The 18,847-nt window shown below is 36.8% G+C and overlaps 2 protein-coding genes across 3 annotated transcripts in view; one reads left to right on the top strand and one right to left on the bottom strand.

Annotated features, from left to right (window-relative positions):
• The window catches only part of MLLT10 (MLLT10 histone lysine methyltransferase DOT1L cofactor), a 174,427-nt gene extending 165,109 nt beyond the window's left edge, over positions 1 to 9,318 (top strand). Inside the window, 3 exon segments of the mRNA XM_058181854.1 lie at positions 979 to 1,081; positions 4,528 to 4,719; positions 6,317 to 9,318. Coding sequence (XP_058037837.1) covers positions 979 to 1,081; positions 4,528 to 4,719; positions 6,317 to 6,361 — 340 coding nt within the window. The 3' untranslated portion in view covers positions 6,362 to 9,318.
• A 156-nt stretch (positions 9,319 to 9,474) lies between these two features.
• DNAJC1 (DnaJ heat shock protein family (Hsp40) member C1) overlaps positions 9,475 to 18,847 on the bottom strand; it is a 142,333-nt gene continuing 132,960 nt past the window's right edge. For both annotated transcript variants that reach the window (XM_058181853.1, XM_058181852.1), the window contains 3 exons: positions 16,970 to 17,018; positions 13,624 to 14,111; positions 9,475 to 9,726 (listed from right to left, as the gene is read on the bottom strand). In XM_058181853.1, the coding sequence (XP_058037836.1) occupies positions 9,658 to 9,726; positions 13,624 to 14,111; positions 16,970 to 17,018 (606 nt within the window). In that variant the 3' untranslated portion in view covers positions 9,475 to 9,657. The remainder of the gene's footprint in view (positions 9,727 to 13,623; positions 14,112 to 16,969; positions 17,019 to 18,847) is intronic.

Raw genomic sequence — 18,847 nt, 5'->3', positions numbered from 1 at the left:
AACTTAGAAATGGCAGAAAATAACAGATTTTTAATGCTTAATCTGAAAATATTCTATATTGACCCTGGTATTATTAAATGTATATTTTAATTTGTTTTGGAAAATATGTGCTGTTTTTTTATATGCAGGAATGTATGACTGCATATACGACTGGTTGCTTAACAATTGGTTGAAGTTACCACAGATTTTAAAATGCTTTTTACAATCCATCCTCAAAAGTTCCTGATTACTGGCACCACATTCCCACCCCCACCCCCAGACACATTATTGCATCTTAAGCCTTGCAACTAGCTCATATTTACAATTCACTGCACCATTCTGCGATCTCGACCACAATTTGCAACATATTTTGCCATTTTCCAGCAGAAATTTGAAAGCCCATTCGAAATGCTGGATTTACTTAATGACCACATGGTTTGCTTAATAGCTGTGGTGATTATCTTTACAACTGTCATAAAAAGTTCATAAAACCAAATCTGATCAGCAATGCCTCATACAACCATAAAGATTTATGACTGAAATTCTGTACTCACTATGGTCATAAATTGAGGACTAGATGTAGTGCAGGTAGTTTTCCTGCACTACAAGAATTTAAAAATTCCCTATATTTTTAAAATATATAAAGAGGCATTTGTGGCTCTCATCCTTGCTTCTTCAGCATAGCTCAGCATGCCACTGAAAATAGATGAGGTTTTCAATATTGGTATGATTAATACATCAGTTATTTTGTTAGCATATCAGTGATATTAAATACATTGCTAGTTCAGTTGTACTTATCTTCTAATGTTACATCAGTAAATGTTGTATAAGTAAACTTTTAAGATAAAAAATGAGTATATGCTTATAAAAATACATGATCAGCCTAGGCGCATACATCTGAATATATCTTAGTTTTAAATGGTTTAGTTTTTCAGAAAATAGGGTATAGAAATGATTCAAGCATGTTTGCTCACTAAAATGCACTTTGTTATTTCGTAGAACCTCTGGACTTGGATTTCTTCCTGACCAGCAGAGACAACTGTTGCTGCATCAACAACAGCAGCAATTTCATCACTTACTAAATACTCAACAATTCACATCAGTAAGCGTTTCTATTTTATCATTATATTTTCAATGTTCAGGAATGAGTGTTGATGCTTAGATATTACAGCCTGTCTCTGAATGTTCATGGATAAACCAGAGATATGCAATTTTTTAAAAAAGCAGGGAAGAATGGGATTAAAAAAGCATAGGCCTTATGACCACCTTAAAATAGTTGGCATGTCTTCACTTATTGCATCAAAAAATAAAAGAGCAATAAGAGACTGTAACACTATTAACTGGAGAGCCAGTTTGCTCTAGTAGTTAGGGCACCAGGCTATAAAGTAGGAGATCATGAGTTCAGGTCCTGCCTTAGAGATGAAATCCAACAGGGTAACACTCTCTCTCAGCCCAATAATAACTTATAGGGTTGTTGTAGAAAAAATAAGAGGCGGAAGATATGTTAGATATGTTCACTGCTTTGAGTTATTTGTAAAAACAATAAATTCAGGATATAAATAAATAAATAAATAAATTTATATATCATTGTGATTTCTGATCCACGCATCTGGGTTATCTGCAGAGAGTCCCATTCAGACCTGTCTAGGATTTTCAGACTAGTTTGATTGGCGGCCCCTAGACATAAATTCCTATTGATTCCCTTCAATCTGTTTTCTTTCTTCGCAACTTTAACATTTTTGTTCTTCAGCTTTACTGAAAGCATTTCATTCCTTATTTTTAATTTTTAAAAAAGTCTTTTTAACATTTGTTCAAAAATACTTAAGAGTTTTTCATCAGGACATGTTTTTTTCTCTCACAGATATCCAACCTTGAGTCTTATGACTATAAGACTATTTCACAAGTGCTGGTGTTTATGAGAGCAAATGGGCATGAACTGGACTTTTTTGCCTTGATGAAATAGATTTCCATTATCTCTTCCATGCATTTACTAAGTAGTCTTGTTGTCTTCCAAATTGCCTGGTGATCATCTCATTTTTCCAAAGGTTGATTGAACTTTCCACAATCTGAAGGGATTACGCAGATCTCTATTGTACCACCATCACATATCTCATTAAAAATTCAGAACTTTTTCGGTGGTTTCAGATTTCAGTCAGGGCAATAGGAAAAAGCTTTTATTTCCTGCCTTCTTGAATTATCCTTCTATTGTTCCTGCTGTTGCTGAATTTAATTTATACTGTCCAGTCCTTACCAATTTTTGTTCAAGCACATGATTTGAACTCAGAAACATATTTGGGTCCCTCTAAAAACCTACTTTTGCAGAACTGTACTCCTATCCATTGGGAAAGTCAAAACCAACATTTTTCCTTATTGGGAAAAATCATTTAACTCAAACCTGATCACCTCATGCCTATTCTGTTTCTGAAGGACATATCTCTCCAAATTCTTTGGCTCCATGCTTTCCCATTCTTCTATGACAAGTTTTTCATAATCACAAATCTTGCACCTGTATTTCCTGGAATAGTTCAAGTTGTACTAAGGCAAAACTTCGCATGTATTCACTAACTCCATATTCTTATCAAATTCCATCACCACCTATTTGTAGATTTATAACGTTTATAGTTTTTGCACGTGTTGCATTCTCATTCTCAGAACATTCCTCCTCAGAGAAGTTCCTTCAAGGTAGCTCTCACATCTGAATTTAAGTTGGTATGATTTCGTGTCCAGCACTATTTTATCCTAGACAGAGAAACTTGCATCTACTGAAGTCATTTGGCCACATTTTTGGTTCACTGTCATTGCTAAGATGATATCATGTTCATTCATTCCTTATCAGAGCTCATGCCAATCTTCTTCAACTTGGTGATTATTCCTCCGATTCATCCTTAATCTAGATTTTAGAAGCCACCTCACTGGAATATTTTTGAAAATGTATTTAGATTCTTAGCATTCCCAGTAAGTGCCTTTAGGAAGATCCATTACCCATTTTGTCTAAAAAGAGATAATTTTGGAGCTTTTCCTATCTTTCCATTTGTGTATCCTCTTGTTCTCTAGTGCTTATAACTGAGAGTTTAGAAGAGGGAAGAATGAATTCCCAGTGAACATTGTTGTCCTCAAGGAAAAAAGTGAAATATCACTAAAAATAGTTCAGATATTGCCATTTTGACCATGCAGCTGCCATTTTGACCCGTTTAATTTTTGAATTTTGTTGGCTGCGGAGGACAATGTTGCATAATGTGTAACGGTTTAAATTAATGTTTTGCTGGGTGTCTGATCCTTCCCCGTGCAAATGTGATAGAAAACTAACTACAATTTTCCTATAGAAAGGACTTCATGATCAAGAAAATACATCATATTACATTTTGAATTAATCAAGTTTACTGAATCTTGCCCAGTTGTTCATTTCTTGATCTAAATCAAGGAGGAACCTGTTACCCAGTGCCTGTTTCTAAAGGACAAATTTCATCATCCCGAATTACTGGGTATGCTAGCTAGCTGGGAAACTAAAGGTAGGAAACATTTCAGTAAATGTTGAAAGGCCATACCATTCATTTTCTAAATCTTGAATCCAAAAAGGGTGAATATGTGCAAAGAAAAATCATTTGCATTGTTCAGAATTTCTCTAAAGAGGAGGATAGACACACCCACATCTTTGAGAGTGCCTATGGAGATTCTCAATCATTCAGGTCATGGTTGTCCCAAAGGTGCTTTTCCAAAAGGCAACTGGACTTCCCCCCCCCCTTTGAAAATGTTTCGCTTTTCACCCAAGAAAATGTCACCCAAGTTATTAATTCTTCAGTTCTGAAGAATGAACTGAACTGCCTTTTGAAAAAAGCACTTTTAGTACACACCTTTTTGAGAAGCTATTAGATCTCTAATTCCTCAGTAAGATCTTGTCAGAATGGTTTTCTAAAAACAGAAGTTTGCTTATACCTTATCTCACTAGTATTTTGATTTTTGACATGGCATATTCATCAGTTGTAATTTGAATGTTTGCATTGGTTATGTCACTAGAAGACAGCTGGCATAATCTTTGTTGCCCTGTCCTTTCAACTTTTTCTCTTTTTGTTTTATAGTTCACAGGATGAATGAGAGGTTTGCTGCTTGTTTTCATTCCCTTTTTGTGGCTGTTACATTTCTTCTCTCATAATCGTCTGCTTAGAATGAGATTTTGTTCTTACAATAACCTTGTAAGATACTATGATTTGGGGCTAGTGAACTACTTAGTTGGTCATGAATTTGAATCTGAATATTCTGTATCCAAGGTCTACCATGTATAATTTCTGATTAGGTGTGGAATCCTTCTGCAATGAGGAGCTTTCAGAAGACTATTTTTAGGTTTCTTCCCTGGAATAATGAAATAATATGTCACCTTTTTGTACTCCAAATTATAAAAAATAACTCCTCAGAATACAGTGAGAGAGCTATAATCCTGGCTGAGTGAGAACTATTTGAAAGTTTAGTTTTCCTCCATGTTTACTACTTGCATGAAAAATAATTTAATCTATAAGGTAATAACTACAATGTACCTCCACTATTGTACTAAAGGAACAGCATCAGGCTCTTCTGTATCAACTAGTGCAACAACATCAACCTGAAGTACAGCAACTGCAGCTTTCAGGAGCCACACAGATTCCCATTAATAACTTGCTGGCAGTCTCTCAGGCATCTCCACTTCACCCAGCTGCTACTAACCCATTCCTTGCAGTTCATGGGGATAATGCAGCTCCAAAAGTCTCTGTAAGTATATAGAGGTTGGGTTTGTAATAAAAAATCCTGTTTATAGGAGAAGTGCAACTTAAAGCAACTGGCTTGTACTATTACAGCTATTTTGGTAGCTGGTCACTAAATGAACCAAGTAGCTCTAATTGTTCTATCTCTCTCTGGTAAAGCTGACAAAAGCTGGTTTTTCACTACAATGAAAATTAGCATAAAACTTTTCCAAGTTCTTAATTATAGTTCAGTATTTTCGACTTCTAGAATATTGTAGGTCCTCCATCTTTACAAAGAAGAAAGAGCGTTTATAGTCTCATTGTTGGTGATCTGTGCTGGCTTCATACCAATAGTTGAAGCTTTGACCAGCAGCAAGTTTCTAAACCTCACCCAAGCAGCTAGAATCTGGTCAGAAAGCTAAAATGCACATACATTCTATATTTTTAAAAAAGTTCATTTACTTCTCTGATTTTAACTACTGGCAAGCAGCGTGGGAACTACATTTTATTCTAGTGGACAGTTTTAAAACCATGTTAATTCTAGAACAATATTCTATTGTATAAACTATTATTATATGCAGTGTGATTTGCATACATAAGTTTAATGATACCAAATATGGTTTCAGTGAAAGGACCCACCTATGGAATATCTAATAAAATAATAAAGAGGATTGTGAGCATTATCTAAATATGCCTCACATATATGCATGAATGGCCAGGAATTTTGAATTGGAGGGAGAGTGTCTTGAAAGGTGGTCTAATATCTCAATTCTTTTTTCCCATAGCGACTAACACTCTTCTGAAATAAGATCTGTCCAGTAATTACTTTTAAATTCCCTATCAGCCAACAGTATTTACTGGACCGATATTTTAGTTAAAGTTAATTTAAGGAAGTGTGAAAGTTAATTTAAGGAAGTGTGAGAATTAAGGATTGTACTCGTGGTGCTCAACCAAAAGTTTTAAAGAGTGTTTTTTTTTATGTTAAATTGTTTTGAATTTCCTATTATTGCACAGCTAAACCTAATCAGCTTCACATTTGCTGCTTTTCTATTTCAATAATAGGCCAAATGAATGTAGAACTTTTTCTTGGCTATTCAGAACAGGATATGTCCTCAGCTTCCTTTTTAACATTATTTCCCTTTTTGTATACTGCTAGTATGGCAAAAGCAGAAGCTGGCTGAATCAAGGAGCAGGATAAGAGGCTTCTAGCTGGAGATGGGGTGACCTCTCCACTCCCTCCCAGGAGTGAGTGTACTCAATGCAGATAAAATTCCCCCTCACTCAACAGCAGGGAACAAAAAGGAAGGACCACATGCTGCTTTCTGTGCCCATTTGGACTTGCAAAAGAGGCTAAGCAGTCAGAAAAGAGAACAATTAGCAGATGGAGATTTACCTTGGCAGCAGCTTTGGAGGCTAAGTACTCCTTAGTTCAAAGTATCAGTTGTAGTATTGCTTCTGAGCCTTAGAAAGTATTGCCAGATATGGTACATGGATGGGACCAAACAAGTGCAATCCTTTAAATTTTCTTTACTGTGTCGATATATTCTGGCTGGCTATATAAATTGTTTATTACAAAAACACTGGCAATTTTAGCAGTTGTAAAACAGTATTTTTTTTCCCTCCAGAGGCTTAGTGATAAAAGTGGATCCCTTGCACCGGAAAAAAATTAACACTTGGAAGTGTATGTAAAATTGCAAATCCTGCTGATAGCACTTCATCTGGCTGTGAGTTGCACTCTCTCTCTGCAGGTATGATGAGACACATCAATGAGCTAACTGCACACTGGAAAAGTGAATCTACCTGAAGATGTTTATTGTAAAATTTGACCTTGTTGCTTTGTGTTGCACTGAAACTGAACTGTTTCCATCAAATTGCCTGGAAGCTTGGATTTCGGATTAGAGCACTGTCAGTTCAGTCAACTGATCAGAATTCAGTTGCTGACTTTACACAAACTGCAGTGCTAAAAATCAGATTTTAGTTCCATCACTTGTTTGAAGAAAGCAAAGAAAATATGAAATTTTTGCCAATGACATGGTGGTTTGTCATCAGTGTTTTAGAAGCACCATTTTTTCTTCAGAAAAGAACCAGATTTTAAGTCATTTATTTTATCTTACTAGTTTTTAAAATGTTTTTAATGAAAACATTTAAGAAATGACAAGTAATACTTAATTTTGAGATGGATTTTTCAAAATCACTGGAAAAACATCTGTTGAAAGTCATAGAACTCTTACCAGATGAGAAAGGTAACTCCTGGTAGTATTTAATGTAACCCAAGTGCCTGTTGCTTCCCTTTGTTAGGGTTAGGGATGGCTTTAGACAGCTGGGCATGCACTAAAATGAGATAAAAAAGCCGCAAGCATATTCAACTTTGCACCAGCAGCCCTCCTTTCTGATCTGCCTTTACTAGAAGTGTTTGTCACTATCGATAGCTCAGGCAAATCGTTACCTGGGTTGCTTTCCACTAATAAATTACCAAAAAAAAAAAAAAAGGGGGGGGGGGTCCATTGCTGTGAAATGTTAATGGATGAAAGAGACATATTTCACTTTGAAAAGTTAATTTCATGGTATGACTATGCAGTAAAACAGGAAATAGTTTTAATTTGAGAGTTAAACCACTAATTTGAGTCTGTGTGAGTTATTAGTGGAAAATACTCAAGTATACTTAGACCTTCACTGTGTACTTAATTGGAAGAACCTATTGTTTCTGCAATATTGTTCGGTTAAACATTGCACAGTTCTTACCTCATTTCTGTAAATAAGTTTTTGTGACTGTTTTGTATTGTGAAGAATTCATAAAATGTGGATATTTTAATTTGTAAAATTTCTAACTGGTAGTTTTAATTGAAAGGTAAGAATAATTTATTTTTATATATTAATGGCAAGTTTTTAAGTCACAAATCACTTTTGTAGATAAATTTACTAAAGTAAATCAGTGTGGTTTAATATATTTAAACCACTTGTTTAATATTCTGTAATAATTTGTATAAATGTTGTTTTGCCTAGATGTAAAATTGCCAATTTATATAAAGATATGTACAAAGCTTTGGTTAATAAATTTTAATATTGTTTATGGCTGTAAATTGCAATACATGATACAGACTTCATCAGAGGAATGCATTAGTCACTGTGTCTAAGCCAAGTCCTATTACAAGCATGCTTTTAATGCATACTGAGAGATGTCCAAATCATGTTCTTTTAAATGGAATTTAAACAGGCCTATTCTAATGTGGATACTCTAACAAAAATATATAGCCAGAATGGAAAGTCCAGTTCCTACTGCAGCAGAAAGTGCCTTGACATGAAAGAGTTATCTTTCTTGAGAAAAAGGTCATTTTACAATGTTTGATATCCTTTCACCCAATAGAAAAAATTGTGTATTAGTTATAAGGAAAAATGTGCTACCACACACCACTATATCATCACAAAGAAAACAGGCACAATTGGCTTCTTAAATTTTGAGAAACGTATGGTTTTAGCACTTTAAAAAAAAGATTGACATCCTCATCTTACCATGGCATTAGTATGAAATGTGGAAATTTTTAGGCTGAAAGCAGTAGTTTTCTCTCTTACATATACCACAAGGCTAAAAACTTGAGGATTCTTTCTGGTATAATGGAATTATTCTTATTTGGAATGAAGGCTTGCCTTCATCATGAGTACCAGCCACCAGCAAACAAAGCTTGGACTATACAAATGCAAATATTTTTTTCTTTTTTACTTATATTTCACAACTGGAATATATATTTTAAGTTGTGGCTACGTCTATATATAGAGTGTAGGAATGCCTGAAATGTCACACATAGTCTGACATCTAATGGGATTATATCTTGGGTTAATATACCTGCCATAGGAAAAAAAAATCCACTTTTGATGAATTACTGACTAGGACTGATCATTTGAGGTTTCCAACTGTTGTGATTTTTTTAAGTTAAGAAAGTCATTTCTCAATTATTAATGCTATCCAGCTGTGTTCTGTGTAGAAACAAAGATGGGCAACTTTACCTACCTGAAACTGATTTACAGGTTTGAGGCAGCAAGGTCGGTTATGGGGGCTGCAGTCAAGGATTAACTGGAGGACCAATTGTTATAATGTAAGGCAATGGCTATAATTTGCTATATTGAATTGTATGGTCTGAAAATAAATATAAATAGGATCCACAGTGAAGGCAAACAGAACGAAATTAGAAATTCAGTTCTCATTTGTTGGTTCTCCATAAATCTCCAAAGGAGCAGTAGCAATAGCACTTGGACTTATATACTGCTTCACAGTGCTTTATAGCCCTCTCTAAAGGATCTACACAGTCAATGTATTGTCCCCAACAATCTGGGTCCTCATTTTATCGACCTTGGAAGGATGGAAGGATGAGTCAACCTTGAGCCGGTCAGGTACGATGGAATCAAATTCCTGGCAATGTGAGCAGTTAGCCTGCAATATTGTATTCCAACCACTGCGCTATCATGCTCTGGCATCTACAAAATTTGTTGACTAAGAATGGAACTTTTGTGGAATTTTCTATTTCAGAATTGACTAAACTTTTCACTTCCCTACCTCTGCATGTTCCATTGGAATAGGATGAATGTAATGCCAATGTTATATGATAATAAAACAGAAAGTGTAATATTCTTAGGGAATGAGTGGTTATTAATGAAAATTGAAATATAAAATACTTAGAAGATGCAATGTTTCCCAGCCTGCAATATAACTTTATATTAAAAGATATTTGCTCAGTTGTTCCAATATGTATTCCAAATGATATTTCTTAAATACCAGTTATCATAGTGGCAAAACCCCCTCCTGTACAAAAATACATTGATTCTATTAAAAAATATTTCAAATTGAAGGTGTAAAATTTACAGATTTTTACTAAGGCACATGACATACTGAAATACTGAGGTACAAAAATACAAGTCACTGCATATGATGTTTAATGTATCTCATTTTGACGAATAATATTCTTCAAAATGTTCAGCTTTTGGCCATTTTTTTCTTTTGTATAAGTTCAACCAACAGTTTGTATCTAGTCATACATTCTTCCTGTAGAAAAAGAAGAAAACATGGAATATTAATGTGTAATATTCATTTTTAAAAGCATTATAGACAATTTACACTAGGCAGGAGAGAAAGGGAAAACATTTTCTGAGTTTATGGGAAAAAAGTCGTATCTATTGTTACCACAATCTCTATGTTGTACACAGCTAGTCCTCAACTAACAGTCACCTAACAGCCATTTGAAGTTATGGTGCCCCTTCCTCCTGAAAGCTGTTCATGCTCTGGCCTGATGTTATGGCTGCTGAAGTATCCCCACATTCATTCATCCTTAAATTCATTCATCCATTCAGCATCGGGGACGCTGCAGTACCCCCTGCCTATCTTCCCTGTAAACATTTCTTCCCTCAATGGCCTTAGACTTGATTTCCACCCTACCAAGCCCTATGCAGTCCTCACTTTTTTAAGAGTTCTGAAGCCTTAGTGATGGAACAGGTTGCTTGGTATGCTCATCTCTGGGCCACATGGTGGCAACCTGGAAATAACCAGCATTTTGCTCCTGTCTACTTGTGGGTGAGGACAAAATGGCACATGAGATATATTGTTCCATTTTGCTGCTTTATCAAGGTTAGCTAGCACTACTGAAAGTTTCTGAAAGATGCAGAAAGATTCTGCAGCACTGTGCAAACCACATTAAGGTAACAAAACAGTGGCTTGTCCCATGGCTACATGGCATCATTCTGGAAGCAGCATCCATATTTCCAGGGGCCAAATTGCATTCTGGTATTGAAAATATCGCTGCCACTTCTGAAATCATGCCACGTGGCCTTGCTATTTCAGCACTCTGAAAGACCTTGGAGCTCATCAAAAGATAAGTGAGGAGCGGGGTGTTTGGCACAGTGGGATGGGAATTAGGCCTAAGGCTTGGGGAGACCCGAGGGGCATGGGGAAAGACCTGTAGAAACCTAAGGAGCAAGAAGTAGGTGGGCCTGGGTCTATGTTAGGCCTAGAAGGGCCTTTCCCACCTGAGGCAGTCCAAGTTCCACTTGACCTGTAAGTTTATTTAACAGCATTAGGAAGAACAGGGATGGGAAGATCAAGTGAGACACTATAACAGCCATCACAGCAAGAAGCTATAATGGACAGGCTCCATTACAGCTATATCTTGAGGATTACCTACATTCACTAGGCAGCTTCCAATATTGAATCTTTCTCCACTATTGAACTACTCAGCTACTGAGGATTTGCCATTCCAAGGACCCTGCAAATAATTTTGCATCCATTTGTAAATGTCCCAAAAGTGGGACACAAAAGTGACTTTGCCAGGCAAAGTATTCAATATGAGAACACTGCTAATGAGAAGGCCATTTTGCAAGCTTTTGTGCACTCAAGAAGCTCTTATGGGCCAGTACTTGCAGCATCCCTGACTAGTTCAGGTCAAGTTGGCATATTCTATATGGATCAGACAGCTCCAAAGATAACAAAGAGCAGGGGTGTCAAACTCAGAGCTGGTCTGCAGGGCTGCCCTGGAAACAGCAGATTGTCCTGCGATGCCTCTGCCAGTGAAAACAGTAGTGTTTTCATTGGCAGAGCACTCAGGCCACCACAGGCGCCCGACATGAGTGACGTCAAGCTGGCCACATTCACCCTGGCTCCCCGAGGTCAAACCCAATCCTGATGTGGCCCTCAATGAAATCAAATTTGACATCCCTGACGTTGGATACGTATTTCCCACCATCTTGAATTGGGCTTGGAATGGGCAACCGGTGCTGCCCTCAAAGAATAGACATGTCAGTTATTAAACCTGTTCAATCCATGGCAGCTCCAGACTCAGGTTGTCTTCAAGGGCTTTCCCATGTAAACTGAATTGCTGAAGTCTAACTGTGAATTAATATGAGCCTGATTCATTGCCAGTATTTCTATAATCAAGTAAGGTTGCGATTGTTATTAATGCAGTGCTTCTCAATTATTTTCTGTCATGCCCCCCTAGGAAGAAGAAAACATTTTTCGCGCCCCCCCGCGCGACTGTAAACACGGGGCTTAGCTTGTTATGACAGTGTTTGCCGAGGTCAAATGCGCCCCCCTTTATGGAGCCTCGCGCCCCCTCTGGGGGCCCCGCCCCACTATTTGAGAAGCACTGGACTAATGGGACCCAGCCAAAGATTCTCCTGGTGTTCTGGAGATCAGGACGTTACATAGCACACCTGCTTCTACAGCAGTGCCATTGAAGTCAACAGTTGAACTGTCTTTGGCTCCATAAGGATTTTGCACTAACAATGAATGTATCTTGCTGGGATTCAGAAAGCACGTGCTTCAATTCATCCATTCCCTACTAGCTTCCAAGCATCAGTTCAAGATACTGGAATCTGTAGTGCCTCAAAAATTCTAAGCTTATTTTTCCAGCAGACATATTGATTGCTATAAGCCCGTTCACTGCATATAGAAATATATTTGTACCATTTTTTTCCAATGTACATTTGCTGCTGCCCAGAATAAATAATTAAAATAGTCTCAAAATTCACAAGCCTGACCAAGCAGTAAGCAGCTTTTTGCTTGTAAGAATTATAGTTCAACTGCACTTCAGGAAATAGTTTTGTGCACCTAACAAAAGCAAATACTTCTAATATAGTTAAACATAATGTACCTCTTACTAAAAAAAATATTCAGCCTGATAGCCAAGACAGATAATACTATTTCAATCCCTTTCTAGCCATATCCTTTTCAACATTATCTTTCATATATGCGACAAGCAAAGATATAACTAATCAGTTCCTGTCACCTGGTATTCATTATCTAGTACATTTGACAACTGCTTACTGGCTAATTGTGGTACAGCCACTAATATTAAGACTACTCTACTGAATAACAAAATATGGCGAAGGTTTTTACTTACTCTTCAATTTTCCATTTTTGGCCATGCATACAAAACCTCTACAAAACCTCTGAAATTATTTTGTTAGGATTGCTTACCTCAAGATGCTCACCTTTTTTAAATTAAATTTACAATCATGTAATATTTCCATTAATAAACTATTTAATTAGTTGTTTGGACTGATCTTTTACTCTAGTCCCTTTATCACCTTCCTCATCCATCATGCTTTGATAATTAAAAATATTAAATTATCAGCAAGTTGGGGGGGAAGAGAAACTGAACATCATTTCCCATCTTACTTGGTTATTTTCCTATTGAATATACCACTTCATCTGCTACCTAACTTGTCTGGGAAAAATGAGCGAAAAGAAGAAGCAATGTATCAATTAATTAATTGAAGGTAACTGTTCCCATATGTGTCAAATTTTCAGTCAAGAATACATTGGAGAATTAAGTTTTGTTACATAACATGATTTCCTCAGTAATTTACAACCTACTATATAGATTGCACTCAAGCCTTGGAAAATCCTGCATTGAAAGTAGCAAGGAATGTAAATGGAAAGAAATTAATCACCACACTCAGGTAATTTTCTAGCAACTGCTTGAAAACTGAAGAACATGCTCTCCTCCCTCAGAGATACAATCAAGGAGGCTATTCATTAATTTGAAGCCTCTTTTGAAACACTGGCCCTTTAAAACTTTGCTGGACCAGATTGCATGACAGACTAGGAATACAATCAGTATTTTCCAGGATTATGATTTTATGGTCTCAAAGATATCCAGTATATAAGACTGCAACATTTATTTGGTGTTCTAAATACACTATCTAACTGCTTTCTGCATATTTAAGTCAACACAGTTGAATTAGCTTCTATTATTCTTTCAGAGGTAGGTGACAGAGAACATTAAAAGGGCAGGCTATTGTTTGTTACAAATACAAGCAAAATCCTTGTTTATCATTATCTTTAAAAATACTTCGTAATTGCATTAAATTTAAGAGAGTTAACTTCCTAAAACTAAATTTACAGGAAAAATTAATACAACATTACCCAACCCCAAATCTATGGCTTCACCTTGCTTTTTCCTGGAACACACTTGGCAATCTTATCCCAACGTTCCAGCGTTCCCTTTGGATACAGTTGCAAAGCCAGCTCTAGAAGCTTCTGTTGATTCTGAGTCCATAAGTCATCTGAACTGCGACACCTCTCTTTTTTCCTGGCCTCATCATCGCTATATTCCTCTTGTTCTGCAGTGTCAAAGTCCTTCTGGCGCTTCCCTCTACATTTGTCCTCTGTTGTCTCTTTTGTCCCTGGGAATACTGTTTCAGCAGCCTTTGGTATTGTTTTCCGCTTGCGATGTCGGGCTTCATTTAACCCAGTCTCTTGTTCATCTGTTGTGATTTTATTTATTGTTTCTGGATCATAATTGTACTTTGTTTTTTCTTCCTGGTCATCATCTTCATTATCCCGTTGAGTGATTATAAGATCAGGTAAGTTAATATTGGCCTTGCTGGATCTTGAGCTTTGAGCCAAAGTTTTCAATTCTGAGAATTTAATAGTACCTATTGAAAAATAGCACATATCAGGTTAACATATACTAAGGAGAAGATGGGAAGGATCCAATATTCCAAACCAATTTTTGTTTAAAGTATGCTTCATGAGTGTGTTGAACCAGCCTGGAAAACATCTGACACCTGTATTCAAAAATCAGATTTGAAAAACATAATAGATTAAATCGAGACTTAGTCAAATGTAAGTCTGATTCCAAGCTAATAAAGTCAGGCTTTCATTTTTACTTGTAAGTTTCCATGGTAGTCACACTTAGTTTAAACAATCCAGAAATAGCATCAATTAGGTACGATGTTAAGAGGTCTTCCGTTATATTCTGGCTCTTTTGTTAACATGCACTCCTCTATGCACTGATACACTGAAATGAATGAACTGCAGTGCTCCCATTGAAATGGAAGAATAATACACTGCCACGGTGTTTAATCAATGGTACCCTTAGTTATTTTAATTCATCTTTTGGTTCTCTGGAACAGATGTCACATATTTTTGTTTTCTTTACACTGCTGACAATTTGAGGCAGAGTTTCACATTATCCACTTAATGAAGGCATATATGCATAGAAGCTCCTTTTCTGCCTGTTATTTGTTTTCAAAAGAAGCAGCCAGTATGCTTAGTAATGGCTTAGTAATACCTAGGACCACCTTTTGTCCACCACTACTCTAGCCAATACGGATATTTACTCTCTGGCCTCTACAATCTTTTAAGTAAGACTCAGAAGTTCTGGAGGTTGCCAATTTTCCATGATTGTAGAGGAGAACTCCAGAACCTCCTAAAAACTAAAAATGATAAAATGAAAAAAAAAATACTTAAGTGGCAAGCAGTCATTGCCTTCAATTCATTTTAACTACAACTGAAACAAAATTAAATATAGGTTTGATGTTCAATTCACCAGATTTTGGAGGATTATCTGTTAACTCCAGTCAAAAGCCAAGTGTAACTATCACACCAGAAAAAATAATCTTTCAGGTATAGAAGAACTCTACCTTCTTTCTCTCCAAATATGTTAATTTGATTAACTGCTGTGGAGAATTTCTAATCCTGATAAAGACAAGGACGCTTTAGTCGGTATAAAACACTATAAAATGAAAAGCATGTTTTTTACCTATCCTGCCATTAGTTGAGACCTATGAACATTCAAGACTGCATCAACAAATGACTAGATTCTGTGGTTCTTGTTCCAAAAACTCCTGGCTAGGAAAGTTCAACTCCAGTTATCCCAGATTTGGGAAGGCAACTCTCCCTGGTTTATAGCACAATAGGTGGGCAGAGTGCTAAGAAATTGAGGCCCATTATATTTTATTTTGCAAAGAACACTCAGTTAAGATATTAGCTGAAGATATGATCTTCAGTATATCTATAGTATACGCTTAGCCACAGAAGTGGAAACAATTGAAAGATTATGTGTTGCAATTCTGTTTTGGAGGATTGCACAGAGCCATCAGGAGAATTTGGGGATCATTTTTAAATGCTGTTTTGGGGGTAAGAATGGGAATAAGAAGTCTTTGGGAAATTATCATCCCTACCCTTACCTCCATAATCTTCCTAAAACATCCCTATTTGGAAGTGGATTTTTTGGAAGTATGGTCGTTCCAGAGTAGGAATGGTATTGAATTAAATTCTTAAATTTCTAAACCTATCCTCCGAGGCCAAAACTGCCATGAAAACAATGATTTCAGATTGTTTTTGGGTGGCACATTTGCTAGAACACGTAACAGCAGGCAGCATCCAGGAGGCAGTCTAGTGTCATCACCCCATGCTTATTTCTAAATGAGCTTCTACTTACGGAGCCACCAAAACGTTGGCCATTTGACCATCAAAATTTTTCCAATCTTGAACAGTCACAATACAACCTGTGCATTATAGCATCCTAAACGTGTTATTCAGCAAAGTCATCCCTACAAATTACTATACAACTCAAAGGGAGGGGAGGCATGCAACTGAAAATTCACGAGGAATGAAGAGAGCTATTAATCTTTAAAGGCAAATAATGTAAACAATGTAAACAATGTAATGTAAACAAAAAAATATATATAAAATATATATAAAATAAATATATATATATAAATAAATATATTTTCTTTGATATATATATCAAAGAAAAACGCCCACACAGCATGAACAAACGAGATGATACCTCCCGCCTACCAGCCATTTGGAAACCCGCCCTTATTGACAAACGAGTCCCTAACACGAGGAATGACACCAGACCCACACTCACGAGATCCACACAGGATGTCACCTCTGCACATCCACCCAGAAAAGAGACCCACACTGATCATGAAGCACGACCAAGGACCAGAAGCCAGACCGCAGCTGCAACATTAGCCATTTCAAACCCCTCCAATCCATACATGCAGCAGACTGACACCCACTATGAAGATGTAGCACGACCACAAAGCCAAACAACAGCTATGCAGCTCACCAGCTCAAATCCCCCTGCAACACAGACTAAATTGAGCACAACCAAACCCCCACCCAAACAGGACACACCCCCATCCAATCAGAGCACAAAAAAAACCCCCATCCAATCAGAGCACAGCCAAGCTCCCACCCAATCAGTTCAAACCCCCACTAGCAGTTAAAAGGAAGAAACAGCTGTGATCACACATTGCTCCCAGAAGCACAAAGCTGAAGCCTGAAGATGACGAATGAGACTTCGTCGAAACGTCGCCAAGACACTTCCAATTTTACACAGGAGAAAACCCGAACAACCAAAGACCTACATACAAACACCCGTGAAAACCTCAGAAAACAAATATATATATATATATGTATGTAGGTATGTAGGTATGTAGGTAGGTAGGTAGGTAGGTAGGTAGGTAGGTAGGTAGGTAGGGACATTAAACATTACCTGGAGCACTTGAAACTGAATCTTTAATCTGCTTGGCTTTCATTGTAACCTGTTTAGGAAGAAAGAGAAGTCATCTGATTTTCACTGGTTTTGAGAAGAGTGTTTAAAATATGCTTTAAAAAAGGATCAATCTAGTTCCATTTGAAAACTATCAGTAAGGATCCATGGTGAGGGGACAAATGATCCAATGTGTCATGAGATAAACTATTCCTTTTGCACTTACATTGTTATACTAAAGTTACTCTGGATACTCGTGTCAAATTTACTTTCAGACTTGGATGATTGATTTCACCCTTGTAAGATAGCCACACACCCAGAAGTAGATCTCTATTATGAGATTACATTAAAACAAGATGTCTCCACCCTCACTTTTATGGTCAAGAAAGTCCTTTCTGATATATTTATGTCCAGAACTACATAACCATCCTGTGAATTGAACTGTTTATTCATAAAGTTTCAAATGCAGCCCCCAAGATTTGAATCCACCCAGTTTCTGATTTCTTACAATTTCTGCAACAGAACTGAGAAAATTGGTTTTTCAGATGATGCCTTTATATCCATGAGACAAATCTGCTGGGGTTGATAGGAATTGGCTTCCAATAGCAATTGGAACATCACTGTTCTAGACAATAACTTATTTGACAGATTATTCTCTGCCCTAATACACTTTTTGATTAGTGAATCTCTCTAGCCAGCATGCTGTTGGGAGAATTCTGGGAGTCAAAGTCCATACATCTTAACATTGCCAAGTTTGAAAAATACTGTTCTTTCTATTTCTATACATACCTAGAAAGATCAGCACAGAAGAAACAGCTCTCTCCATCCTTTGTAAAGTCACTCTACTAGAAAACAGAGTCAAGAATGTTCTCCCCTATGCCCACTCCAATGGGAAAGCATTTCCTGTCTCTAACATAGCATCCAACAGCAATATTACACTGTTTAAAGCTATTGTCAAGCAGCAAATATAATATGAGGACCAGATTGCTCCGGCTTAGAACTCTTCTTGTGCCTTGGAGCCTTGTAAATGCTGATTCGCTGAATTAGAAGTTCTGGAATCCATCATCACTATTCACTCAGCCTGGGACTGAAGAGAGTTCAACAATAGTTATAAAACACAGATAGAAAACACAGGCAGGAAAAGTCTGGTGAGTTTGGCAGGTGAGAATTGAACATGAGCCTCACAAATAGATGGTTTAGTGGTTTGGTCTGATGGATTATGAGGTAGACTCAAAGAACCACTCAGCCATGAAACTCCAGTCACTCTTTTTTAGCCTTTGAGGGTTGTCATAAGAATAAAATTAACGTGGTGTAGGTGGGAAGGAGAGATAAAAAGTAAATATATTTCCTTGCAATAGATCAATAAACTACATTACATCAGATCTTCTTATATGTTCAAGAGAAGCTTACATTTTCATTTGTCCTATTTCTGACACAATCCAGGTTAGGCCTCTAAACTTTCTTTTCAAAAAAGAAAACAACACTGATCCTTTGCAAGCCATAGTATCCTGCATTAGGTCCTTTTTTTTAAATGACAGATGTATCTTTAAGTTACTCTGCTTTTCTTCAATACAATCAATATATCCATCTCTCTTTAGGGATCCCTTGGCTAGGAAAAGCTCCCTGATGTCATGAAGTAAGCCATCTAAGTATGTTTAATATAAATCCTGGACTGTTTGAATGTTAATACCTCCCATCATGTTAAATAATCACAAAAACTAACCGATAAATATTTTTCTCCCTGTAACCCTCAAACTCTATTAGAGATAGGGGTTTCTCAAGCTCTTGTGTGAAAATGGGACACTATTATAACTGCAGCCACTTTGGCTTAGAGCAGCAGGCACTAGCTAATTAGAAAAATGTGTTTCTGTCTATCCACCT

Source organism: Ahaetulla prasina, chromosome 4 (assembly GCF_028640845.1).
Source record: "Ahaetulla prasina isolate Xishuangbanna chromosome 4, ASM2864084v1, whole genome shotgun sequence".
Lineage (NCBI taxonomy): Eukaryota > Metazoa > Chordata > Lepidosauria > Squamata > Colubridae > Ahaetulla > Ahaetulla prasina.
The sequence above is the reverse complement of the archived record's forward strand: the minus strand, read 5'-3'. Positions and strand labels throughout refer to the sequence as shown.